This window comes from Pezoporus occidentalis, unplaced genomic scaffold (genome assembly GCF_034315485.1).
Source record: "Pezoporus occidentalis ecotype Australia unplaced genomic scaffold, CSIRO_AGI_Poc_V1 ctg37, whole genome shotgun sequence".
NCBI classification, from domain to species: domain Eukaryota; kingdom Metazoa; phylum Chordata; class Aves; order Psittaciformes; family Psittacidae; genus Pezoporus; species Pezoporus occidentalis.
Genome location: NW_026915691.1, coordinates 2,764,779 through 2,791,088, shown reverse-complemented (window position 1 = coordinate 2,791,088; position 26,310 = coordinate 2,764,779). Strand labels below are relative to the sequence as shown.

The 26,310-nt window shown below is 44.3% G+C and overlaps 1 protein-coding gene across 6 annotated transcripts; it reads left to right on the top strand.

The window, feature by feature from the left end:
* The first annotated feature begins 131 nt into the window (after positions 1 to 131).
* PISD (phosphatidylserine decarboxylase) lies at positions 132 to 26,243 on the top strand. 6 transcript variants are annotated; one of them, XM_062631295.1, is made up of 8 exons: positions 132 to 229; positions 3,745 to 3,839; positions 7,017 to 7,192; positions 20,838 to 21,074; positions 21,197 to 21,335; positions 21,769 to 21,915; positions 23,039 to 23,199; positions 23,516 to 26,243. In XM_062631295.1, exons 1-8 carry the CDS (start codon positions 180 to 182, stop codon positions 23,738 to 23,740), a joined length of 1,230 nt encoding a protein of 409 aa, XP_062487279.1. In that variant the 5' UTR covers positions 132 to 179; the 3' UTR covers positions 23,741 to 26,243. The 6 variants fall into 6 exon arrangements, with proteins under 6 accessions (XP_062487279.1, XP_062487276.1, XP_062487275.1 ...); XM_062631292.1 differs by lacking the exons at positions 132 to 229; positions 3,745 to 3,839 and adding exons at positions 16,360 to 16,776; positions 18,822 to 18,987 and having other exon boundaries at positions 7,052 to 7,192; XM_062631291.1 differs by lacking the exons at positions 132 to 229; positions 3,745 to 3,839; positions 7,017 to 7,192 and adding exons at positions 11,980 to 12,140; positions 16,360 to 16,776; positions 18,822 to 18,987.
* The last annotated feature ends 67 nt before the right edge of the window (positions 26,244 to 26,310 follow it).

Here is a 26,310-nt window from a genome sequence, read left to right as displayed (position 1 = left end):
ACTCATATTGCCCTCAGGTAACGGCCCCCCTCACACCCCATCCCGCCTCACCCCACTCTCCCCTCAGCCGCACCGGCCCCGCCCACCCCTCCCTCCCGCCCCCGCCTGGCTCCGCCCCTCGACTGTCTCCCGCCCTCACGCGCAGGACGCAGCAGAGGGCGCGGCGGTGGTGCGGCAAGATGGCGGCGGCCTTGGCGCGGGCCGGTGTGTGCGCTCTGCGGCGGAGCAGGTACGGGTACGGCAGGCGGTACGGTACGGTACGGTACGGTACGGCACGGTACGGCGCTGCGCTGCCCTGCCCGGTGGCTAGGGAGCTGGGGATGTCCAGGCCCGGCAGAGCTCGGGGGAGGCGGTAGCGGTTGTCTGACAGCCGGCACCCGGGGGGCGTGAGGAGGAGCTGTGCTGTAGCCCGGCCTCCCCCCGGCCGGGGGCCGCAACCGCCCCCTCCGCCCTGACTGCTCTGGTCGCTGGTGTTTCCCTGCTGGGGCGAAGACGCGGTCGTGCCTGGTGCCTCGGCCCTGGGCAGGTGCGGGGAGGCTTGTGCTTGGTGTCCGAGCTGGAAGGAAAGATGAACGGATTTCATTTTATTTTAAGATGGAAAAGCGTATGGCCTCGTGCAGTTTAGCGCGTTCTCATAGTCAGTAGCTGTCCGTGTGTAAGTGTTTATGGAAGTGGGCAGACGGAGCAGCTGCTGCCCCCAAGGTTATGTAATCACGGGGGTACGGTCTGTGAGGGGCCGCGTGTAACCCACTGCCCTCTGCGGATGTGCTTCTTAAGCTTTTCATAGCAACGGATCGGTTTTAAGAGTACTGTTTCTAGGGTATTAATTTGCTCTTAGAACACACGGTCCCCCTACTCCACCTTCTCTCTCAAAACCTGGGGAAGACACTTCATGTACAGAGCATGTTGCTGTCTGGCGTCAGGGTGGTGTTGTCCCTTGACCTGTGATGACCGGTCACCGAGGGGCTGAAGTTAACATGGACCCCACAGTTCCTGCTCCAGCACCCTCCGGTTGGGTGGTGGGGCCAGGGAGGCAGTGCTGTCCTGCACCCTTGAACCCATCAAGAGCAGGCTGTCAGGAGCAGGGAAGGTGAGGAGGGCAACAAACTGCTCAGTCTTGTCATCTTTACCGATTTTCAGATTTCAGAGTAAGGAGGAGAGTGATTTTCTCATGTTAGGCACCAAAACCAGTTTTAGTAAGAGCTTAGGGCCTGCAGTTAGCTGTGTCCTTCCTCTGGGATGATCTGTGTGCTGAAATACCCGGTATACCCTGCCCTGGCAACCACACAGCTCCTGGTGCTCCTGTGGAGCCAGTGCAGCCAGTTTTGTTGTGGATGTGCATTTATCTTTTTAGGTTATTATGTATCAAGCTAATATATGTGTTGAGAATACTAGTGCTTTAGGCTGCAGCTACCTTGTTTGGGGTTTTTCCCAGACTTTTTGCGGTTTTAAGATTTTTCTGGTAAATTTAAGTCCAGTGCAGACTGGATTAGTTCTTAGTTTCTTTAATCCCTTGGAAACAGCCCACAGGCTCCATTTTATCATGGGCAAGAACTCCTTTTATCCCAGGTGTTTTAATATGTTGTAAGACAGGCCTTGTAATACCACAAATTAGTGTAGGTCTGGTGTATGACCCAAGCAGATCAGCTGACCTCCATGTTCATCTAAAATTACATTCTGTTGCTATGTAAAATATACAGGTTCTGCAGCAGTGTGGGCTGCTTTTTCTGCCTTGCTAAGGAAATAATACCCTGGTAGATGATGTGGCAGTGTGGTATGTTTAGCACCTGGTCACAGGAATCCATGTTTTGGGGAGGGACTGTCCTGACACGTTTGGGTTAATGCAATGAGTTTAATTGAGACAGTGAAGCTGAAGGGCAGAGTGAGATATTACTGGCACCATGCTATGGAGATAGTTTAAAACTGCAGCTGTTTGTCCTTGGCTAGCATTAAAACATTGTTAGCAAGTGTCTGCTAGTATCACTATGTGATTTCTAGACAAGAAATGTGCTGTTTGTAGACCCTTCTTCTAAGTAAAGAGGTGTCTATGTGTAACTCATTAGACACCTGAAATTAATTCTAAATGTTCTTAATAACCACTTCCTTGAATTGAGTGGCCCTAAATGATGCAATAGCTTGTAAGCTAATGAAGTAATTCTGTACTCAGCATGTATCTCATCAAGAGCAGATGAAAGGTTAGAGGGCCAAATGAAGGCATCTCAGCTGTGGCATTTGCATCCTGGGAATGAACGGGTTGCACAAAGACCTGCCAGACCTGGTTCTTCCCAAGGGACTGAGCCTGTTGGCGTGAGAACACTGCCCCTCTCCTGCCCTGGCTTGAACCTGGAGTCCTGTCTGACAGCAGGATGCAGTGTTGCCACGTGTTCTTCAAGAACTTGGCTGCATGTGCTTATATGAAGACTTTGAACATGAATAGTTCGTGCGCAATTGGATGTATCCTTTTCAGATTATTAGAAATCAGAAAGGAAACGTTATATATTAAACATATGAAAAATCCTGGTTGAACCTTTTGCCTGTGTTGGCCAGTTGTAAGTCTGGGTGGTTTTGGAGTGGCAGAACCACTCACAGGTCACTAACCTACAGAGTGGTAAGACACTCTAAAGAAGAGCTTCCATGCCTGGCAGCCTTTTTACGTTTCCAGCTATACTAGTTGCCCTAATAAATGACATTACTTCTTGGAATCCATACATTTCCTATGTACTCCTCCTCCCCGCCAGCGTGGTGAGGAAAGAGGTACAGGAACCCAATTCAGAAGTGTCTCTTAAGATGGTTGCTGTTGTAGGAGCTTCCTGAATGACACACCTGAGTAGCAGCCTGGGGGAGATGGAATAATCCCAAGCACTAAATGATCATTAAAAATTTACCATCACATTTGCAAGCAGAGTTTGTTTTGATCAGCATGGCTGGTTTCAACTTGGCCCATTATAAACATTATCTTTGGATGGAAGTAAATGCTTGTTAGCTATGTTGTTATAGAAGATGGTGATGCTTGTGCTATGTATTTACCTTGTAAGTAGAGCAGTCTTGTTTTAAACGTTTTTGTTTTCCCCAGCAAAATACAAGTTATTTACTGACCTTAAAGGAGATGTTTGCATGCTGTTGGATAAAATAGGTCTATGTTAAATTGGAAGCAGATTTAGAGAGTAGTTATGCTCATCAGTTCTAGATTCACTTATTTAAAAAACAGACCCAAAGAGATTACTAAACATTTAAGCCAGGGCACTGCATAAAACAAGATGAAATGAGATATCAGCTTTCTTTTTAAAAAAACACTCAGGTTGTATTCACAATCACATCTTAGAACTCCAAACAGGCCAAAATATGGTGCATAATGTCAACAGAACTAGTCGCCCAAAAAGGGCTGTTGCCAAGATCAGCACATATGATACTCAGACAAGTATTACTGTTACAGTAGAATTAAGCTCAAGAGGAGCATATGTCAATATTAGTTAAGCAAAAGAAAAGATAAAACGGATGCAGCATTAACTAAATATCTGCAGGAGCAGTTGGATTGTCAGTTGTTTAGTTTTGTTTTGCGTTTTTTAGGGAAGAAGCAGGCCAGGAAGGAATATGCTCATTGGAAATTTTAGGATACTTTGAGGAGATTTTTCCTTCTGTTATTCAGCCTCTGAATAGAAGATATCACTGCTATCGAACTGCTTAAATTAACGCACCACTAAACGTTTTACTTAAGCGACTGCTTCTTGTCTGTTGTATTTGCAGTTTGCTGAGTAGCTGTAACTTCCTTATACATGAGAACCTGTTTCTGAAAACTGGAGTCCTGTGGAAGCATCCACCTTCTAGGACGTTCTTCAGTGGTAAGTGAAGGCTTGTATCTACACAGTGCTTTTAAATTCAGGGTTACTCAAAGTTGGGCAAATTACAGTCACATACTGGTGAATATGAAGTCCTTCAGATTAAAGCAGAAGTGGGAATCTAGCATCAGAGACCTGTTCAATTCATGGCATTTCCATAGACACACGCTTGAAATTATGCTTTACTCCTTTGGTGTTACGTTTTCCAGGTACTAAAAGAAGTGTATTTACCTATTTCATAAGATTCCTCATTTTTCTCAGCTCTATTGGAATACTTGGATAACAAATGTTGTTAAAGGAAATAATTTCCATGGGGTTTTGTGGGGTTTTATTTATTTATTTATTATGTTTACTTTTATTGCTACAAGAGGACCATTTTGGATAAAGAGCTTCCCAAGCCATGGCTAAAAGCTTCTTCTCTGTCCTTTTAGATGTGCTGTCTGTCCCACAATGATTTTATAGGTCTGAGGAGCCTTGCAGAGATGCAAATCTAGACAGCAGTTTAGATGCTGTAGCTTCTAGAGCAGTATTGGCTAAAGCTGGAAAGGCATATTTTAGATTCTGATTTGGATTTAAATCTAGATGACTTGCAAATGATGTAATTAGGAGGAAAAGGTAACTACTTTTATCTCTACCCTTATAAGTGGTCTCCTCTAAGTGCTTGTATCTTTTCCTAGAAGAAATACTTTATTTGGTGAGAGTAACAAAGCAATCTTTAGATCATTGCCTCTGACTGCCTTTGATTACGCACTTTGCTTTCTCACCCTCCATTTTTTTTAATGCTTCTGAGGGAATGAGTCATTTTCATCTGTTCCAGAGAAGGAGATTATTACTTTATTTTCATTCTCATTTGCTAAATATACATAATGTTTAAGAGAAATCTGAAACATGTTCGCCTTATCTGGAAGGAGTTCAGATTTAGGGTTCAAAGCATCTAAAAATGTTACTAGTATGTTAAAAGTCCCACATCTTTTTCCTCTTGTCCCAGATTTGTTTCTACTGGCTCATGTGCCAAGGCATGAGCTTTCCTTACATTCTCATGCTACTTGTTAAAGGGCTGCTGTAGTGTTAGTATCATTAGAGGACATGATGTTTGGCTGAAATCTCTAACCAGCCCCAACTGCCTGAACATGGGCTCGTTGCCAGAATCGGTAACTGATCTTTTTGTCTTGGAATTTGTAAACTTGTGTGAAGTTCATTTCTGTCGGAAAGGCGTGGAATTTTATTTGTCAGGGCAAAACCCCCTTCACAAAGGCATGTTAGATGCCTCTGCATCATGGCTTGGATACCAGTTACAGAAGTGCTTCATTAGCACTGGAGATGGGGAAAAGTCAACTCTTCAAATCATTTATTGATGAATTGTTTGCTGTGGCCTGTGGAACCTCAAATGGTTCAGTCTCTAGCATAGGAAGAGAAAGGTTCAGATTGGTGTAATCAGTAGAGGCTCTTGAAGGGGAAACAGCCTCTCCCTGGAGACAGGCCAGAAAGAGCTGTTCTCACTCAGGGGTTCGGTTTGGGAATTTGCTAATCTCTGATGAAATAGCTGAGCAGCTTTGCTAACTTAGAACCAAAGATGTGGTGAGAAGGGAGTTCAAGGCTTTAGGGCTAAAGAGTATCATAGGTCTCTGTACAAACACTGCTGTTGAAATAGTGATGCAAAGTTAAAGGTTGCAAAGTCTTTGTAAATTCAAAATAAATAAAGGTCTTTCTTTAAATGCATTTAGGTGTTCTAAATGATACCTGTCCTTTACTGAGCATTGCTCTTTAGGGCAGAATATTTTCTAGGATCTTAACTGTAACTGTAGTTGCTACCTGGTTGGTTGGTTGGTTGGTTTGGTTGGCGTTTTTTCCCCCAGAAAATAAGATTTTTTTAGTTTTTAGTAAGAATAAAGCTGTTTTCATACTGTGTATTTTAGGACATACAATTCAAACAATGTTTTAAATCGTATGTAGGAAAGAAATGAGCAAAACCATTGTTTTGGTAAACCAAAATGTGAGTGAGAATTACTTTTATTGGGCATCTTTTTGCAGCATCATGGATGCCTTTACTCAACTCGACTGCTTAGAGCTAAAGCTTCTCCAGTTGCTGAGCAATTACACTTTGTTTCTGTGCATGCCTGGAAATAGATCTGGTGTTACTGAATTCTTTTGGTTGGTAATGCATTGTTTCACTATTAAACCCTAAGCCTGACATCTGTGGAACAAGATTTAGTCCATTGGTTTTGATTCTGGCTCATCCTGTTAATGATTGTTGTGGAAATTACACCAATCAGTATCTGAGACTTAGTTCTTTTGGGGGTTTTGTCTATCTGGTAGTGACTTATGCTCATTTCTGAGAACCTTCAGACTGCCTGTAATACAGGTAGAAGCAGCACAGTCCTTAGACCATTAAGCCTTAACATACTAGTTTTCTGGCAAGATCTGGCAAGGGGAATACTTCCCACTGCTCTCACCGCTTTCCTGTGCGGCTGTCCTGTTGCTTAGTGACATCGCAGTGTACTTGGATCTCACAGATGACATGCAAGGCTTGTGTTATGCAGGAGGAGCTTGGTAGTGCTTGATAAAAAATAACTCATAACACTAGATGTCTTCTCTTCTCCCACTCCCCCTGTGGTGAGCTGTATTAGAGCAGAAATATGCCTCCTTATCCTGTTTACCAAACCTACACCAAAGCAGATCGTCATTTCCTTCCTTCTTTCAGTTAGCTGTACGTTTTGGGAATTCCCTGACTATAATGAAAACTTTAATGACTGAGGAGCAGGAAGCTTCACAGTACTACAGATTATTCCCCAGCAACTGATCATTCGGTATAGTAACAACATAGATCTCATTGTTGGAAAGTAATTATAACACTTTCAGGCAGCTCATCTTATGAATTTCTCCACAGTGCTTTCAGGGAGCTCATTTTATGTTTTTGGGGAAAGACCATTGGAGGGATATGGGATGGTGGATAAGGCTAAAACCACAGATGACCAGTTAGTGTTCGTCAGCTGAGATTCAGAAACTTGTTATGCTGCAGTAACAGGAGTACTTAAGAACATTTATACATACCTTATGGGTCACAGGCTTCTAATTACATTTTCTTCACCTAAGCTGACATCCCTCACTGCACATAATAGCTTTCTTCTTTACTGTGTAGTTGTTCTGTTTCCTGAAGTGTGGGTTTCTTTTCTGTTACAGATGGGAAGAAGTTTCATACTGCTTCAGTAGGCCAAGTCTTCCGCCTGCGCCCCTTCCATGTTCTGGTAGCTACAGGAGGAGGATACGCAGGATACAGAAAATATGAGGATTACAAGTTGGAACAGCTGGAGAAGAGGGGCATAGAGGTGCCAGTGAAGCTTGCAAGTGAGTGGGAGGTAAGAAACTTGGGGCAATTTTGCTTCTGTCACATTTGATGCAAAGCTCCTTTGCTCTCATTCCAATGAGGAAATGTTTAATTTGTCCTCTACTGCCAGTGCATTTTTGACAAATCATGGAACTAATGTTTCTGTCACTTAAGTAACTGTCATTTTGGCTGAAGTCAATATAATGATGCATTAGGAGCTGCTGGTGTCTCCTCCACCTTTTAGTATGGCTGACACATTATAAACACTTGTTACATGGGAGGTAGAAGGGGTAGTTAATCAAGTGATGGTACTATGTATTTTTTGAATAAAAAGGTATTTGGTAGGCACTGAATCATTCAGATGGAAGTCATGTCGCCCACCCTCCTGCTTAAAGCAGGGCGAGTGCTCATTTCAGACCAGGCTGCTCAGGACTTTATGCACTTGGGTCTTAAAAATTTCCAAAGACAGAAATTCCACAGTGTCTGTGGGCAGCCTGTTTCAATGCTTAATTATCCTCATAGTGAAAAAGATTTTTCTTGTTAGTTAATGATATATATAAAATAATACAATTTATAGAAAATATATAAAATAGTTTATAAAAATTATACTATTTAAAATTTATGTTAGATCTTTTACATATAAATATATATTAATTTAAAAAAGTTAGAACCTTCCCTGTTTCAGGTTATGGCTGTTGTCTTTCCATCTCCCTCAGTAAAGAGCCTGGTTCCATCTTCTCAGCAACCTCATCTTGGCTGTTGGAGGGTTGTTGTTAGGTCCCTCCTAAGTCTTCTGCAACCAAGCTCAATACCTGTAGCCCATCCTCACAGGCCATGTGCTGCAACCCTTTGACCATGCTGCTGGCCTTTTACTGGACATGCTCAAGTCCATCAACACCTTTCTTGATTCTAAGAAAACTGGACACAGTATGGTCTAAGATGCACAAAAGAAAAGAGAATGACCTTCCCTTGGCTTCTGCTCCTCTGTGCTGTTTGCCTTCATCACTGCCAAGGCATGATGCAACTCATCTTCAGCCTGTTGTCCACTTGCACTCCTGAGAAAGCAAAAGGCATCTGCAGCAACTGATGGAGCTGGGGCTCTGCTCAAAACAATGCATTCTCTCATTTTCCCCACCTTGCATTGCAAGGTTGCAAATTAAGCACATTATACAGCTTACAGAATTAAATACAGAAATCAAAATAGGCAAGACTAAAATTACATATCATAAAATTCAAAACCCATTCAGTGCTGAGGATTTTTTGTCCTAGTAGTTCTAGCTATGGGTACAGCTTGTGCAGTAGTTGTAGGATTTATCTTCTCACTATCTTGCTCAGTCTGTGCAGCTTGGGGCATTTCTTCCTCTATGTCTTCATGCCTTATATATACTTATATATATACTTACATACTTACATATATAGTTATATATACTTCTTATATACAAGGAAGTTGAGACAGAATTAATACTTAGTTAATAAAAATCTACCTGTTTTCTTTGTGAATATAGAGCTAGACTATTTTTATATAGGTAACGTTTAGGTCTGTAATGGCTCTTGGTGATCCTGAGGGATTTTTGCCTTTTCCTTCTGGATTCCAAGGAGTTTAGAAATTCCCTTGGAATTGCACTATGTGTATCAGATTCATAGGTCAAATATCCATTGCAGCATTGAAATAACTTCATAACTTCCTCTAACTGCTGAATTTCATTTGAAATATTAAGGATATTGTTTAACTCCATGTTAGACAGTTGAAGTATATGTGGTATTCTTCCAAGCAGCCAGGTGAATGCCTGCTTCAGGGCCTTTTCTGAAGGCAAGGAGTTAAACATTCTAGGATCATACGATTATGTAGGAGATGCTTCGGTATGACCTTTAGCATCCCATTTCTTTGCATTCCTGAGCACACTGCCAGTTTGTGTGTGGTTTGGCCACATGCCTGTGGGGGACTAGGCTGGAATCCCTAAATTCATTTTCACTAGCGACCCAAATCAGATACATGCCAGACAGTCCAGATGCTAAAAGCTTAGGCCATGATAGCCCCTGAGGAATTTCTGTCTTACGAATATTCTTTTCCTGCTGAAGCTTATTTCAAACAGGTTTTATGTTCTAATTAAAAAAGAACTGGTAAGCGTCCACAGAGTATTTATGTCAATTCAGTTTTAATACTTAAAACCAAATGTAATCTTCTTATTGTTCATACTTTTTAAGTATGAAATTGAGTAATTCCTTTATTAAATTAATTTCCTTTCACTATGCTGGTTTGTTATTATTTGGTGACGCTACAAGTATTGCTGTTGATGAAACAGCTCTGGAGGATCTGGTTTTGCAGTGGGGAATCACACACAGAATTTCAAACTGATAAGCAGGTCTCCAAATGTAGCAAGTACCAGTAGGAGACGTAAGGTTTCCTAGTCCTCCCTTATAGGCTTAAGTTCTATTGAATGCTTCTGTAGGAGAGAAAGGAAGCTTGACAGTTTTGAGGAAAGAGAGGAACTGTGTTCAGATATTGCAAGAAATATTCTGAACAATGAAGGATTCAAGAAATATAAGAGCTGCATTGTTCCTTTTTGGAAAGTAAAATGTCTTTTTTGCTGACCTTTCATTTTCCATTATTCTGTTTTACTGCATCCCTGGAACCACAATTAGGGGTGTGGAAAAAGAGGGGTGTTGTCTTGGTTTTGGAACAGTGTAAGCCTTTGCATAGGCAAAAGGAGACCATGTGCAATTGAGTGGGCTTTGAAAGAGTAATATAGAACAAGAAACTGCTGCATTGCCAGGCCTGCTGCTGGGAAGTTCTGGTTGTGCAGTACCAACCTCGTGTGCGTGTGTGAACGTGCATCATCTTCCACATGATGGCTCTGTGTGCCAGGCAGATTTTCCTGCTTCTGAGCAGGTGACAGAGATATGAAGTAGGAAATCATTATCATCGTGTTAGGCAGGCATGGGACCTCTCCCTGTAGCAGAGGTACATATTGTTATAGAAGTGTTTGTAGTTTTTGATCGAATTGTAGAGTGTACTCTTGTATACTTCATGAAAGAACGGGGATGAAAACAACCTGGTGTAAGTGTCCCTTGAGTCTTCCACAGGGAAAAGACAGAACTGTTGTTCCTTTAGCCCAGACCTTTTCTTCCTCTAATTTTCTTAGAGACACTGTGTAGCTAATAGCTTGAGCTGATTAAGGCCTTAGGATGTCTCCCACTGTGAATGCCAGTGAGGATCAGCTTTCATTTAATTAGATGAGGTAATGCAGCCGGCTCTGAGGGAGACAGGTAGGTATTTATCAGATGGATGGAAGCTTATTGTTTCAAATCCTTGCTGTCACAGAACATTTCCTGCTGGGATCTGCATGCATAACACACTGTTCATATGCTAACTAGAGGCATTTTGTGTCTTCTCACTTGGGCACTGGGGCAGTGTTGATACAGGATTGAAGAATTACTGTGGATGAACAGAGTGACCAGATGAGTAAGAATTTTTCTCTAGAGAGGAACTTTTGTAGCTGTCCTTTGCTTCTGTAGTTGGCTCTGTTTCATCTAAGCCAAAACCAGTGTGTGTTGGAGTGACACGGAGCAGGAAGTCTGAAGTGAGCCTCTAAGGGAAGTGAGCTGTGGTGACACCTGAGCATACAGATGATGGGTTAATTCACAGTTGTGTTCTGGGCAAACCTCAGCTTACTGCCATGGGCCACAGTTTTCTAAAGCAACTTGATACAGTGGAGGAGTGCTTGAGTATAGGTGTAGGATCTTGGTTCTCAGAGGTAAGAACAACACAGCCCTTCCTATTGATACTAAAAACTGCTTGTATTTATGTAACCGAGGACACTGGGTGCTCTTTTGGCAGTACAACACAGGAGGTGCTTTTCTTGGCCCAGATGAGACGAACATTCAGTGTTATGGCAAGAGGTGTGCATCGAGTTTAAGGAAGAGCTAATAAAGGAAAAATCTCTGATTATTTTGTTAATCCAACTTTGGAAGAATGAAACATTATCTCCACTGGGTTGGTCTCTTGTTCTTCATTCTTGCTCCCGTGTTCTGATGTTTGGAGTTTTATTTGAGCAAACATGCTGCTGGCAAAAATGTCTTGTAGAGCGCATGGCAAAGGCATCAGAAAATGTTCAAAGTGATGAAATTCCAACAACTTGAACATGTGTGAAGGGTGTGATGGGGTGAATTGTTTTCTGAGGTGTCCTGGAAAAATGAGGAAAATCATTCTTAATCTGACTGGTGAAGTGAGGTGGCTTTTTGACTCTGTAAATGGTTTCTATGTCATCCACCGTCCTGAGCGCCTTGCTGGGTTACAGAGTGATTTCAGGCGCACTTTGTGAGACTGCAGCGCACTCCTTGCTTTGGCTGTAGCTCTGTGTGTCGGATCGCGTTAACGCACCCGTTCCCTGCCCTGGCAAGCGCGGGGCCCCGGCAGGCTGCGGGGGGCACAGGTACAGCCCCGCACAGCGCCTTGCTCCCCGGCACCGCCACTTTCCCCGCGGCTCCTTAGGAAGCCAAGCGATGAAGGGACGTCTGGTTCCCGGGGTGTCCTGGCAGTGCTGGCGCCTCCCGGGGCACAGCTCCCCCAGCCCGCCCCGCCGACGCTGTCCCTGTGTTCCGGTCCTCTCCGGCTTCCCTTCCTTTTCGCATCTCCGGCCCTGGCTCCTCCTCCTCGGGGGCCGGGGCCTTGCGGGAAGGCAGCGGCTGCTGAGCGCCAGTGGCTGGGAGGCAGCGGGGGAGGGCCCCCGGTACCGCGCTGCTCCTTTAAGACGCGGACCGGCACCGGCAGCGGCGGGAGTGCGGGCCGGGAGGTAGGTGCGGGCGGAGCGGGCCGGGCTGGGCTGGGGGCGTCGGTGGGGTTTTGCCGTCCGCTGCTTTGTTCACGTGTCCGAAAACCGCTTTAGAAGGGCGGCAGCGGGAGAGAGCGGAAAGAGGGGAGGAGGAGGAGGAGGAGAAGGAGACCCGGCGGGGCGGTGAGCGCTGCCGGCCGGCACCAGGTAAGGACCGGTGTGCGAGGGCCGGTGACCAGGGGCGAGTAATCCCCGGTGTGTGGCTTGCTGGAAGTGTCGGAGAGACGTTGCAGGATCTCGGCTCTCCCATGAGTAAGCTCGTGGCTGATTCAAACCGAGTCAAGTCTCTTGGGGCGGCGTTCTCGGAGGTGATTCCCGCGGGGCGCGCTCAGCTTCCGCCGGTCCCGCCTCGCCGCGGAGAGGCACCGCGGCTTGTGCTTCCGTTAGAGCCCTGTGGGGCCGGGGCTCGCTCCACACGTGTTGAGGCAGCGCGGGGGGTTCGTTGTGTCTGAAAACAAACCCCGAAACCCCGTGATGTGCAAAATCTTAGTACAAAAGTTAAAGTAATACAGCGCATTTTAGGTGTCATCAGTGTTCGTGTGCCTTTGTAAAGTAAATCAAACGTTCTTCCTTGCTTCACAGATGAGCTCTGTGACACTATACAACAGGCTTTTTGTACAGAATTCAGGTTTCAGTTGTAAAAACCACCAGACCTTTTATGGCTAGCTTAAAAAAAGTACTTTTGGATTTTTTTTCCTCTATTTACAGAACGGAACTAAACCAGCTATGTATAATTAGGGGGAAATGATCAAAAGTGGCTTTTTTTCATAATAAATTAATAAAAAAACATATAAGAAGGCTTCTTGATATAAAAAGTAAAGCGTTTTAGAAATGAAGGGTTGCTGAAGCAGAGCACGGTCTGTTCCATTATTCCACAGCAATCCGTCAGCTGAAGCAGTGCACTTGCCCAGCTCATGCCAGCCAAGCTGGAAGTGAGTGTGCTCCTCACAAATCCCGTGGCCTTCCTTGGCAGCTGCTGTCCGTGCACTCGGGTTTCCCCGGCAGCTTCAGAGGAGTTGTGTCGTGCTCTCAGCGTTCAGGAACTCTGGACTGGGCTGGGTGTGGAGCATCCCGTGTTCCTCTTGCTGGGCTGGCTCCAGAGAAGGTTGGGTGGGAGCAGGGGTTATGTGTCTGAAATGATGCATACTGCTGGGAAAGGAATGGGGCCCTGAATAAACAGTGACCGAATACCTCTTTGCCCTCATTGCAAGACCTTATTTTTACTGGCACTTAAATCGAATACAGCGTTTGGATGTGTCCAGTGCATTTTTTAAACAGTAGTTTGTTACCAAATGCAGAAAGTGTGACCAGAGGACTCTGAGCGCTCCAACTGGCATTCCAAGCCTAAGGATTCATGCTTATGATTTAAAACTGAGGTTTGAAGTTCAGTTGCATATTGGCCTTTCTGGAAAATGCCTTGCTGTATTATTCTTTAAAACTTGAGGTAGTAATGGTAATTAAATGGATAATGTAATGGTAGTTGAATGGGCTCACTGGATTTGATGCTGTATTTGAGCTGACGGCGCAGAAGGGTGTCGCATACCTAGCAGATTTGCAGTTCTCTATTGGATAATAATTCTCTAGGGGCTGATACCTGCTGGTAACTGCTGATTTTATTGACTAAAAGGGATTCTGGGTGATTTCAAATAGGTGGGGAGGTTCTTTGATGTCCAACTCCTACAAACCACCAAAAATTCCTGTCTGAGCTAGTAACAGTCTTTGTGGCACCGCCTGCATCCCAAGTCCAGCCATTGAGATGCCCTTAGAGGCATACAACTGTCATGAGCTGGTTGATCACGAGCTCTTGTTCATTACCCCATGGTGTAAAACTCGGGGTGGATTTTAAATTTTGGCCTTTTTACACTGTAGGAACCTTGCATTGCTTCTGGGGCAGCCACAGCAGGGATGGCAACTTGCCACATATGCCAGCGTTTAAGCACGACTCTGGTATTTGCCTCTTGGTGAATGTAATGAGGTCAGTAGAACAGAACTTAGGAAAAACATAGGTCTTCTTTCTCACCTGAACTCATTTTTCTTCTAACAAGTGGAGAACAAATGCTTTTAACAGCAATATTTCTCCCTTCCTTGAGAGTGATCTCTCCTGCACCACATTTTCTGTTCTGAACTGAAGGCTGGTAGTTCCCAGTGCTTTGGGGTGTCGAACCCGTCGTCCATTTGTTTTAGCAGAGCAGGTGAGCTATTTAACTTGTGCCATGCTTGCATAGAATCAGGTCTGTTCAATACAGAACATCATCATTTCTTGAAAAAGTTTTGGGGAATAAGATCGAATTCCTACTGAAAGAGCTTGTGGGTTCACACCCCTTAACCCTTATAGGGAAGAGTACAGAAAATGTAGATAAGACCTCTGTTTGCTCTGGTATCTTTCTGCAAAGTCATGCATAGGTGAAGGTCTTGAGAGCAGATGAGGGCGGGGAGCAGTGTGCCAGCCTGGCCGCACAAAGGGCAGCTGCGGGTCGGGGTGCTCTGCCCCTGCCTGGCTCTGCCTGTGCCAAGCTTAGGAATTCCCCTTCCACAGTTCTGTGAAGACACGTGTCCAGTGTGAAACTGGTTTTCACCATGGTCTGAAGTGCCTTTAGAAGCCATGTTGTCAATTTAGCTCATTTCTATTTACATCCAATATTTAATGGTGGTGATTTCTAATACTGCAGGCAAGTCCAGAGCAACAGCTCCCCCGGGCTCCTTTTTGCTTTGCTTTGAATTTGGATGGGGTTTTGGGTAACTGCTTTCATCGTTTCACTATACAGATGGCTTCGTTTCTGTTGTGTAGGAGTTTCTTGTGCCAGCCAGGGAAAGACTGAATGATATTTTTAAATAGGAAAACAAAGTTGGCACAGGGCTTGGGGAGGAAGGAGGTTTTGGGGAGGAAGGAGACTGTTTGGAGTGCTTTGGGCTGATCTTAGATTTACCTTCTTTCAATTGGCTGGATTTTTAATTTTGTTAGTAATTGTTAAAATTGAGCTAAAAAACCAGCATGAACAGAGCTCTTGGAACCTCCTGGGGTCTGGAACACCATATAGCAGTTTTCTTGCTGAAAAAAAAAACCTTTAATACAGACACTCCAGAGGTGTTTCTAGGGAATATCTGTAATATTTAGCATTGAAGGTCAGGCAAAATATGAAATTCTTTCTAGAATATTCCCCTTTTGAGGAAATGGGGAATTTTCCTTGCAAGAAAATTGGAGTGGGGTGCCATTAGCTAGTTAATTCTAGCTTTTCCTGCTGGCCCTCCCACATCTCCAGCCTTGTCTCTAATACAATACAACCCTTGCCCTCACATCAGCCCACCAGTGCTCTTTTGGACCCACTCTACTGGGCATATAGATTCCATGGTGTTTAGAGAGCTTTGCAAACAAGGAAATCCTAATTCTTTTTTTTTTTTTAAGCCAGCCTTCAAAGATAACAGAAGTGAAACAGCCACTGGAGAGCCAGCCCCTGAGCTGGCCCGGGTGTTTGGTCTAGTCTTGAGGCAGGATGTAGCTAGCTGGCCAGCAGTTTCTGAACCAGGGCTCTGCTTTCAGGCTCCCTTAACAATCCAAATCCAGTCACAGAAAGGCGCAGAAAATCCATGTTTGAGATGTGGTCTGCAGGGTCAAAGGAGGAAATTTCCCTCTGTATACCCAGAATGCTCAGATAGAAATACTGCAGCCTTTTGTCTGTTTTTAAAAACAAACCAACCCAAAACTTCCTGTACTCGGGTTTTGTATTTTAGTTCTACTGGATGTAAAAATGTGACAATACTGATTGCCACATAATAGGCACTTTAGCACTTCTTTCATACCAGATTCTTAAGCTGGCCCTAAATCTGGCTTGTTTCATTGTTATGTATCTGGGTATTTGTAGAGAATGTCCTTTATGGGCTCCTTATGCAAGTCTTTTAAGATGGAAAGAGACTTCAGGAGATGGATGTTGGTGTCTAGCAAGGGCTGCACAACAGAAAGATGTTCCTTTCCTTTCTGTTTTCTTCTTTCCAAGCTGGATATTAAGAGCAGGAAAGGATTTTTGGTGCCCAGCAGTCCAGAACTCTTTTAGTGGTAGCTGCTGCACTGCAGAATTGAAGCTGGGAATTATCTCCTCCTCTTCTCCATGCCACTCCTCCTCTGAGCCTCGGATTCAGACTGGCGCTGGGTTAGCAGTGCAGGGCCATCTGGCTGCTCCTCTGCCTGTGGTGCATCTCTGCCTGGCAGCCTGGGACTGCAGGGTGGGCTTTGGAGACTGGAGTTTCAATGGCAACCCCGACTAGCAAGGAGCAAGGACTGCTTATACGGACAGCTCGTTTTTGTCTTGTGCAGAGTCAGCTTTGTAGTGGGATGTTGAAATATGACACAATGCCTGTTTGTTTGCAATAGCTGCAACCCTCGTAGCAGAGATTCAAGTGGGAAACAGAGGGGGAATCAAGAGACAAACCAGCGGGGAAATTGGGAACTGTGACGCCGTGGCCTCTCTCCTGTGCCGGAGCAAGCAAAGGGAAGAGAGGTAGAGGAAAAAAGACTGAGCCTTGCAACCAACCATCACCCTGACGATGTGTCAGTCAAACACCCTGCAGGGACCAGATCTGCACACAGGGAAATGGTGAGATGCTATAAAGCTTTATCTAACCCTCCACCCTCTTGCTACAACCTCCACAAAGTTAAAATTCATGTCCGGAGGCTGCGTTCAGGGAACGGCGGCAGCAGCAGCTGTGCCGGGGACCAGCACCCACAGCTGGAGAGTCCAGGCCTGGCTGGCTCTGCCGGGGGTACACCAAATAGGAGAACTCGCTTCAGGTACTGTGCGGTATTTTCTGCTTTGCAGGAATGGTGACTGAGGGGAGAAAGGAGGGAGGGAGGATGGGAGGGTTTCTGGGCAGAAGGAGCGACAGCCATCTGCAACGCTTTTGTTTGGCCTAATTACTATAAAGCTCCTTATGCATTGAACTGGCAGAGAAGGGCATGCTGTTATGTGACAGGGGGAATGAGGAGGCTTTCATTCCATTCCTTTCTACTCTCCATCACTAGGAGAATGGAAAAAACAGTGAGGGACTGCTCTGAAACCAGGCCAAGGCAGTGAGAAGCCCGAGGGCTTGAGCGAGCTGCCAGGATGCAGCTCTGCAGGGATTGGTCCATGAGCGACTGCAGTGAAGAGGGGGAGAGCAGCGGGAGGGGGAGCCGGACCTCCACTGGCAACCCAGCCCTGGGGATCCAACCCAGCCTGCCAGCCCTCCAGCACATCATAGGCTGGTAGGTGGCAGGGATGGGAGGAAGGTGAAGTGTCCCTTCCTATTCCCATGTAGTCAGTCCCACCTCCTGCTGAGAGGAAAGCAGCTTTACCTCTGCTGAGGCAGCACTTCATCTCCTCAGGGTTTTTTCTTCCCCCTTGCGTTGTGATGCACAGATCACTCTTTGTTTTTTATTAATTCTTGGAAGGAAAAAAGCTGTGGTCACTGCAGAAGTCTGAGCCAAAAGCAGTTTGCATCCCAAAGGGGTGACAGTTGTATCTGTCTGCATGGAATTTTAATTCTGATGCAAGTTTTGAAAAGAAAGCGTTGGCAAGAAAGTTTGCTTTTGATTTCCCAGCTTTCCATCCTGGAAAGACATACACAGTACTTTGTACTTCATCCTTTGTATCATATAATCCAGTGAGAGCGAGCTGCTCAGAGCAGCCAGAGCATACTGCTTCCAGCTCAGGTGTGCACATAGCTGTATCCTGGCTGCAGGCATGCTGCCTTCATTCAGCAGCATGGGGAGGACAGTCTGTTAGCCAGCATCGAAGTCAGTGCCCAGAAGATGTGAGTATTTTGCCCACAGATAGGCAGACTTCAGTTTGATCATGTGACCTTGTAAGTGCCAATGGCTTCTTCATGAGTAAAAAGCCAAAGAATAAATGGGGACCTGAAGGGTCCCTTACCCAGAGCTCTTGCAGGGATCTGAACTGGGGCTCACAGAGCCTAGGAAGGTGAGCAGCTTTTCCCTCTGAGAGTTACAAGTTCAGTTTCTCCCCAGGAGCATGTCTGCAAAATGAGTTTCCTCTCAGTCAGGACAAGCACGTGACAAAAAGCCACAGACACAGTTGGTTATGAGGCTAAGGAGCTGGTTACTGGCCTATGGAGACTAGACTCCTGCAGCACTAGAAGTATTGGCTTTGTACATATGTTCTCTGTTCAGAATTGAGGTACCCGGTGAAGGTTTTAAGACCTGGAAGGATGTCTTTTGGAATCAGTTACTTGTAAATTGTATTAACTCAGGAGTGCCACTCCTGTTGTCTCTAAGTAAGTGCTTGTTTCCCAGAGTTAGAGAATGACCAACAGGTCTGTGTAAATTTAACTCCAGCATCTTTTGTGATACAAAATACAACTTGAGGCACGGTCTAGACAAGATGTGAACCCTCTGAGGGACCTCTTTTAGGTCTCAAGGATTTCTCATCCAGAGTATCTGTTCTTGCCATAAGATTGTCCCTCAGTAAGGGTTCTTATTAAAGTCCCAGTTACCATGTCATGTTGTTAGTTGGATGAACTAGCTGTGACTTTCTTTTCAAGTGTCACCTGCAAGTGATCTTGCATTTAAATTTTGAGGGTGTCATTCACAAAGTGTGACCATTTTTTTGGACAGAGAATGTGTCTGGGTTTTGGTTGTGTTTGTTGGGTTTTTGTGGATTTTTCAAGATAAACTGGTTTTCTGGTTTGGGAAGGGGAAGAACTGATCCAAATAGAGGAGTAAAGACTTGCAGAACCAATGTTTTAAGATAAGCAGGAATAAATCATCCCCAGCTGTCAGAAGCTGGTGGTTCTGAAGCTGCGATGGCTGACCCTCATGTTGTGTATGTAATCTTGCAGGTTGCAATTCCCCCAGCTGGCCCTGAGGCGAAGGTTGGGCCAGCTAAGCTGTATGTCTAGGCCTGCTCTGAAACTCCGTTCTTGGCCTCTGACTATTCTCTATTACCTTCTGCCTTTCGGTGCTCTTAAGCCCTTGACCAGAGTGGGATGGAGGCCTGTGAGCAGGGTAAGTGTGAGCAGGTCTCTTGCGCTTCGTGTACCTTGGCTGTTTTATCCTGGAGGGAGCTGGCAGCAGTGGGGCGGAGATCCTTAACCAAGGACAGGCTGGTGATCACAATATGGAAGCAGACAGATGCAATGCATGCTTCCCTTCAGCTTTTACTCTTCGTAGTTGCACTGTCCAATTGCTTCACAGACAAGGGATTTTTTTTAACAGTCAGTGTTCTACCCAGAAAAATCAAGAACTTCTGAACTCATTCAGTCACCTCGAAGTACTGGGGCCAGGGTCACACAGACCAAACCTCCACCAGTTCCCATTGCTGGCCACACTGAAATGGTCTCTTGCTTTCTGTCATTTGTGCTCAAAGTTTGTTCCTCAAGTTCTTGGAGCATTTTTAATCCCACCTGGCCAGCTGATATGCGTATCTCTGCTCTGACCCTGTTGACAGCAGGCTGCAGGATGCCTTGCACGTGGTTATTCATGTAACTCCAGAATGTAACAACTACACAAATACTTTGATTGAAAGCTGCCACAAAACTGCCATTCTTAAGATGATTTCACTGAACACCTGTTCTGTTTGATGCCATCAACTTGAAAACCAGGCTCTTCTGGAGAGAAGGGGCTCCTAGGGAGTAACAACTTCTAACAGTTTGTGTGATTTTACAGTTGTAGCTGCATATTCTCAGTATTTGTACTAAACTGAGCGCAAGTGACTTTAGAAATTAACACTGTATAACACGTGTCACATAAAATGGCAAAACATCTTTTTCTTCAGTACTTCAGCTTACACAACCTAAGTACTGTTCATTTATAAGGTTTATCTGAAGAAAGACTGGGCTGGTGTTTTCCTTGTGCAATATCACTGTATGTGACGCAGGATGGTGATTTGTGAGTGCAGTCTTACTTTGCTGTATTTGATGGACAGGCTCTCGGCCAGCGTGTGCTTCTGTTTGTTTATGGCTGTATTCTGCAAGACTTAATGATGAAGGATACAATTAATATTGAGAATAAATTATGCCTCTCACTAAGAACCCCCCCCCCAACTTCCAGTCATGTAGCTGAGCTGTTCTGTTAAAAAGAAATTGTACTGGGTTCAGCAGATCACTACTCCTATTGCAGAAGTGCTTTGGGAGGGTTCAGTTCCCTTGGTCCACAAGCCCCGTATCACATCATGGTCATGTGAGCTTGGCTGATAACCACAAACCCCAGAGGAGTTATCTGCTAGAATTACCAACAGGAAGCCACTGTCATCAGTCCAGTTACATCAGCAGCATATATATACCTCTTATCCACACAGTTTCATTTAGTTGCCACTGAAACATGCTTTCGTGTAAGTCCAAAGGGTATTTCTGGAGGAATAAAGTCACTTTATAGTCTTGCAATTAGCAGCTCCCATTGTTACAAGAGAAGGAGTAAAGGCATAAGTTCATACCGGTGTAGCTGTATCCACATGGGTGTGTTTCTTTGACTATACTAGTACAATACTGGGATGTGGAAATCACTCTTCTGATGAGTGTTCTACTAGCACATGTGAAATCTGTCTGTTTTAATGTAAGCCTCGCACTGGGCCGTTTCCAGTAACTTGTATGGGGAGCTTCAGCCTGCAAGGGGGTGGAGAATCCTGGCTTCAGTGTAAGGTTGTAGTAAGTTTGATTCTGTCCCTCATCAGAACGGAGGGAGTGCAGATGAAGAGCAGTGCTAATTTCCTGCTGATTTACAGGCTGTGTGTGGTGTAACCTGCTGAATGCAAGGGAGGGGCTGGTAAAAACAGTCTGAGCCTTTCTGTTTCCTGGGGGGAAGTAAGAGAAAGCCGTCAGTGGGCAGAACCAAATGACACGGTGGGATTCTTCCTTTAGGTTGCTCTGTACAAATCGGTTCCAACTCGCCTGCTCTCGCGAGCCTGGGGTCGCCTGAACCAGGTGGAGCTGCCGACATGGCTCCGGAAGCCTGTTTACAGCCTGTACATCTGGACATTTGGGGTGAACATGAAGGAGGCAGCTGTTGAAGATCTGCATCACTACAGAAACCTCAGCGAGTTCTTCCGCAGGAAGCTGAAACCGCAAGCGCGGCCTGTCTGCTGTGTGCACAGTGTGGTGAGTAAAAGGAAATGAAAGCTTTACACCACCAGCTTCCCCTCAGCCCCAAAGGAACGTGTCTGCTTTCTGAGGAATAAACGAATTCCTGATGTGTTTCCTTTTTTTCCTCTTTGCTGTAGATCAGTCCTTCTGATGGAAAGATTCTTAATTTTGGACAAGTAAAAAACTGTGAAGTGGAGCAAGTAAAAGGGGTTACTTATTCCCTGGAATCCTTCTTGGGACCTCGCATCTCTACAGAGGAACTGCATTTTAGCCAGGGTGAGTTCTGCATCAGTTCTGCATTTATTCTGCTCTGCCCTTTCAGTGTTCTGAGATCATGAGAAAAGAGATTACTCTCTTTTTCTCTCTCATTCTCACACTGTCTGCAACAAAAACAGGTCTGATTTTTGTTTTATTTGGGGATAAACATGTCACTGTTTTAGTGTTTCTCTGTCTCATCAGTGGCTTTAGAGTGTCTTGTGTGGTTCACAGGATCTAATTAGATCCTAATATAGGATCTAATGTTGTCGTAAAGGTTAAAAAACACTTTGAAATATTGGATTCGTGGAAAAAGTGTATCTTTTTTAGTCTCAACAATACAAGTAGGCTGCATTCAGTCCTCTGCTGTTAGCACTGATTCTAAGCTAGACTGGCTATCTGTGATAGGTAACTGCGGAGAGTATCTTTAACCCTTTCTTTCCATTCTTTGCAGCCCCACCTGGTAACTCTTTTCAGCAACAACTAGTCACAAAGGAGGGGAATGAGCTCTACCACTGTGTAATCTACCTTGCACCAGGGGATTATCACTGCTTCCACTCCCCCACCGACTGGAGAGTGTCACACCGGCGCCATTTCCCAGGTAGGTCTTCGCTCCTAGAAGATGAGCGCAGAGCAGCTGTGGAGGGAAGACCTGGTACAGGGCACTGCTAAAGGAGACACACCAGTGGAGCAGTTGTACAGTCACATGCTAGACAATGGTCAGAAAGTTATGTGTCACAAATGGTATTGAGTTTTATAGTAGTATAGTTTGTCTGATCAAATCGCATCTAAACAGTGAAAATGGTAATACTGTATTCAAGCAGGTTTAGTTCTTTGAAATAAGTGTTGATGCATGCTGACCTGACTTGTTCCTAATCACAGTTTGTTCAATTTGTACCTGAAATACAGATAGTTCTGCAGGGCAGACCAGAGAGTAGCCTAAAATACGATCACTTCCTGTGGTTGGCAAAGAACATGCTACTAAACGGTTATGTTACTAGAGCTGGGATCGTATGGTTTTGTCCTCCTCTTTGCGGGTCATCATACTCTAGTTCAGCAGATAACAAAACTTGGTATCTAGTGAAAACCTAAGTACTTGGATTTGGTTTTAAACACCATGAGAAGAGGGTCAATGACCTGCCATGATGCTGGAGAAATAAGTCTCAGATTTAAGTTAGACCTTGATTGCATTGAAGGAGTATGGGTGAAATGCTACTATGGGATTCAGTGCAGTAAAACAGATGCGGTTTATAGCTAGAAACATGTACAGTGACTATACCTGACTAAATTACTTAAAGAAATATGCATGAATTTAAAATTTGTTGGTTCTTCTGTACTAGTCAGCCTGAAACAAACCATTTACAGGCTTGAAAATATAAACCCTGTGCTCTTTTACAGAGAGAACTGTAGATGGTGTTCCAGATTGCATTCAAGCCTTACAAATGAAGGGGTCTTCGGTTTCCCTTGTGATTCAGCTAGATAAAATGCAAAGTAATATGAGCCTTGCTCAAGACCGCATCTTTCTGGACTACATTTTCCTATGACCCCTTTGTTTTTAGTATCGCTTTGTTTTTCAGTCCCTGTGCCTACCATTTGCCTCTCTTTCTGAATTAAGTGACAGAATTGTTGACTGGATCAGCTGCTGTTATATTGAAAATACCATTCAGGTAGCATTGCAGTACTGCTACAAACCAGACAGCTTGAATATTGTCTCACTATTGCAGGCTCTCTGATGTCTGTGAATCCTGGAGTTGCTCGCTGGATCAAGGAGCTGTTCTGCCACAATGAACGGGTTGTCCTTACAGGTGACTGGAAACATGGCTTCTTCTCTTTAACAGCTGTAGGAGCAACTAATGTGGGCTCTATTCGCATCTACTTTGACCAGGTAAGCAAGATTGTGGTAGGCAGCTTTCTGCTTTTCATGATGGTTGAGGTTGGTATAGTAAAATAAAACAAAATTGCAAGAAACATTTAGCTCTTATTACTCTGAAACGAAGCTATTTCACAGTAGTGCTGTTCTAGGACTGATTTAAAGAGAGTCATCTCCAGTATAAACATCTGGTTTTTAAATATTCCTACTGCACTTTTGAATTGTAAGAAAGTTCCTGAATTAAATGCCTCGATCTTCACAGCCTACAGCTGTGCTAAGGAATACAGAGTACTGAAATACTCAAGTAACTTTTTCTTCTTTCTCTGTACAGGACTTGCATACCAACAGTCCTTCTTACTCTAAAGGTTCCTACAATGACTTCAGCTTCATATCCAACAACAACAAGGAAGGGATCCCCATGAGGAAAGGGGAACATTTAGGGGAATTTAACTTAGGGTCTACAATTGTACTCATCTTTGAGGCACCCAAGGACTTCAAATTCCACCTCAAAGCTGGACAGAAAATCCGTTTTGGAGAAGCCCTGGGCTCTCTATAGCAACTCTCAGCAAGGTGGTTTTCTACACAAAGGGACTCTTATCACACCACGGAGTGTTTCATTTAGCAAGTATGTATCACTCAGCAGGACCTGGGTGAGGAAAACTGAAGAATGTCATTGCTATGTTAATGAGAGTATTTGATGTACACTGACATGCTGCTGAATGCAGAAAGAGAATTGAATGACCAGAGGTGTATCAGGTACAGCTGCCTTTAAAGATGTTGGCCATGGAGGTTTCATGGAGGACCCACCCTGTGCCTGTAGTCTTTCATGTTCTCCCCTCAATGTGCCACAGGGTAATTTTGTTCTTAAACCCTTTTAAGCCCTCCAAGGCTATGCAGGTGCAATGGGGAAGGGTAGAGATTAGCTATATTTAAAGGGACAGTGACAGGCTCAGTCAGACCTTGCACCTGCAGTGTCTGGTTTTCAGACTTTGAATAAAGAATGTGTTCTCATATTTATTTTATTCTGACATACTCTGATGAAGCTTTTGAATAAAGGCAGCTGTGAATGTAGAGAGCCAAATAGTTCAGGGGCGAGTATGGATTCACAGTTCAGATATGCAAAATGTAGACAGCATCAGTACAATAAATCACACTCATCCAGGTTTTCTACTGTTAGACAATTCTTTTACCTGGCATTGTCCCTTTAAAAATGGACTTTCCACTGTATTTTAAATCTGAAAACACTGTGTCTACATTCCATGTGATGAAACTGGTCATCTTGGGATTTTGTTTTAGAGAAGTAAGAGTGGACAAAGCTGTGTCCTCTTCCTAATCTATGGTTCTATTTTTCTGATCCAGGCCTTAAAGATTTTGTTTGTATGAGAGGCAGTACCGATTAAGGTGTTAGAAGACAGGGAATATTTTTCCTTGTGTGATGCAATAAGGTAGCAGCCAAAATGTTTTTATTCCCTGCAATGTATCTTCATTGTTGCTTTGTCACTAAATGCTTGAAGAACTACTTTCTCTATTTAGTGAACAGTTTCAGATACTTCAGGACCAATTCTTATTGCACCGAGTGAAGTACATCTATGCACTGACTGTGTATAAAGGTATTATGAATCTTTGAAGCAATCCCAGGTTGCCTCCCAGGTGTGAACCTGGCCATCCTGTAATGGACTGGCAACGATTTCATCTTACTCAAAAGATGACTCTGACTTTTGTCCTCATGCTAGGAATGTGCTGGGGACAAAGCTCTGTGCTGAAGCTTCATCCTACAGCAGAACTTCAGAGCTTTCTTGTAACACCATGTCAAGAAGAGTTTGAAATCTTAACACTTTGGAGCTATCAAATGCGGCACTGACAGAAACTGGTGCCAAAGTGAAGAAGAGGCATTGAGTTTTAAATGTATTAATTGTTTTTAGAGAATAAACTTGTTTCAGGCCCAGGCACTCAGACATTTAAAACTGACTTTGCTGTCCAGAGCCTGTTGGAGTGGACATGCCTTTCTGCTTTCTCAAAGATTTCTCATATTACTTTCTCGCTTGAGCTAATTTTCTGCTACTTTAAGGAGATTGTAGGCTTTAACTAGCTCTGATTTTCTAAGGGAAAACTTATCTTCTTTGTATGCACTGCAGAAAATAGAATATAATTTTGTTGTACAAATGTCCAGTTTGCCAAGTCCTGTATGCTTAGCTTGTCATCAGGGAAGATGGGATGATAAACTGCCTCCAAGTGATGAAGCCCATCCATGACTTCAGTTATGGTGGCTCGTTGGGTGACAAGCAGGAGAAAATTCATTTGGCTCCAGGAGTCAATGTTTCCTCACTTTACATGAGGAGGAGTTTGAAAGCTTGAAGTGGCTCTCAGCCACCTATCTTGTTAAATTTCTTGGCATTAGCAAGTTTACTCCTGCAGCAGTATGTTATCATATACAGGTTATAGAAACGTGCACTTTTTAAACCGTTGCTATTTAGAAAAGACTAAGGCCAACATCAACCCCAGAGGCTGAAGCTATGACTACTAGCCTTTTAACTAAATGTCATGTTAACAGTAGAAGGCAAATTTGTTCCAGTGGATGACAGGAAAGACCACTGAATCTTTTCCCCCTTTTCCACTGGGGCCTATGCCACCCAGACACAGCCAAAGCAACTTTGAGCTTTAATTTCTCCATGCTCAGCATCACCATCCACAGTATGTGAAGGTTACTGTTAGCCTGGTAATGGAGCACAGGTTACCTGGTGTGTGCTTTATTAGAAACCTCAGGAGGAGAGGATTCAGCATGCAAGTGGCTGGTTTTGTGATAATCTTGATACTGTGCAGAGCTAGCTGATTAACAAACAACATTTGTTATGCAGTGGTCAGCAATGCACCCTGGAAGCGAAAAAGCAAAGTTCCTAGAGGGTACTGATAATGCTGTGAATTTCTCCTGCATGGAGAATCCATTTAATTCAACTGTATCAGTAGCATGCTATTTTTGTATGTCAAAGTGTATGACTTACTGACATGAACTCATTTAATTGCAAAGATTTTGAAATAAAGAGTCTTATCAGTGTTGCTTATCTTTGTGAAATGTCAGGGTAACCTAAACCAGGTATTGTGAGTGCAGCATGAGGTATATACAGCTCC

What these genes read in the sequence shown, in the direction of transcription:
- PISD (XM_062631292.1), top strand. Translation starts at nt 16,580, where the DNA reads ATGGTGAGATGCTATAAAGCTTTATCTAACCCTCCACCCTCTTGCTAC. An exon ending in GATGGAGGCCTGTGAGCAGG is followed by an intron (nt 18,988 to 20,837) that starts GTAAGTGTGAGC and finishes TTCTTCCTTTAG; the next exon opens with GTTGCTCTGTACAAATCGGT. An exon ending in TTCGCATCTACTTTGACCAG is followed by an intron (nt 23,200 to 23,515) that starts GTAAGCAAGATT and finishes TTCTCTGTACAG; the next exon opens with GACTTGCATACCAACAGTCC.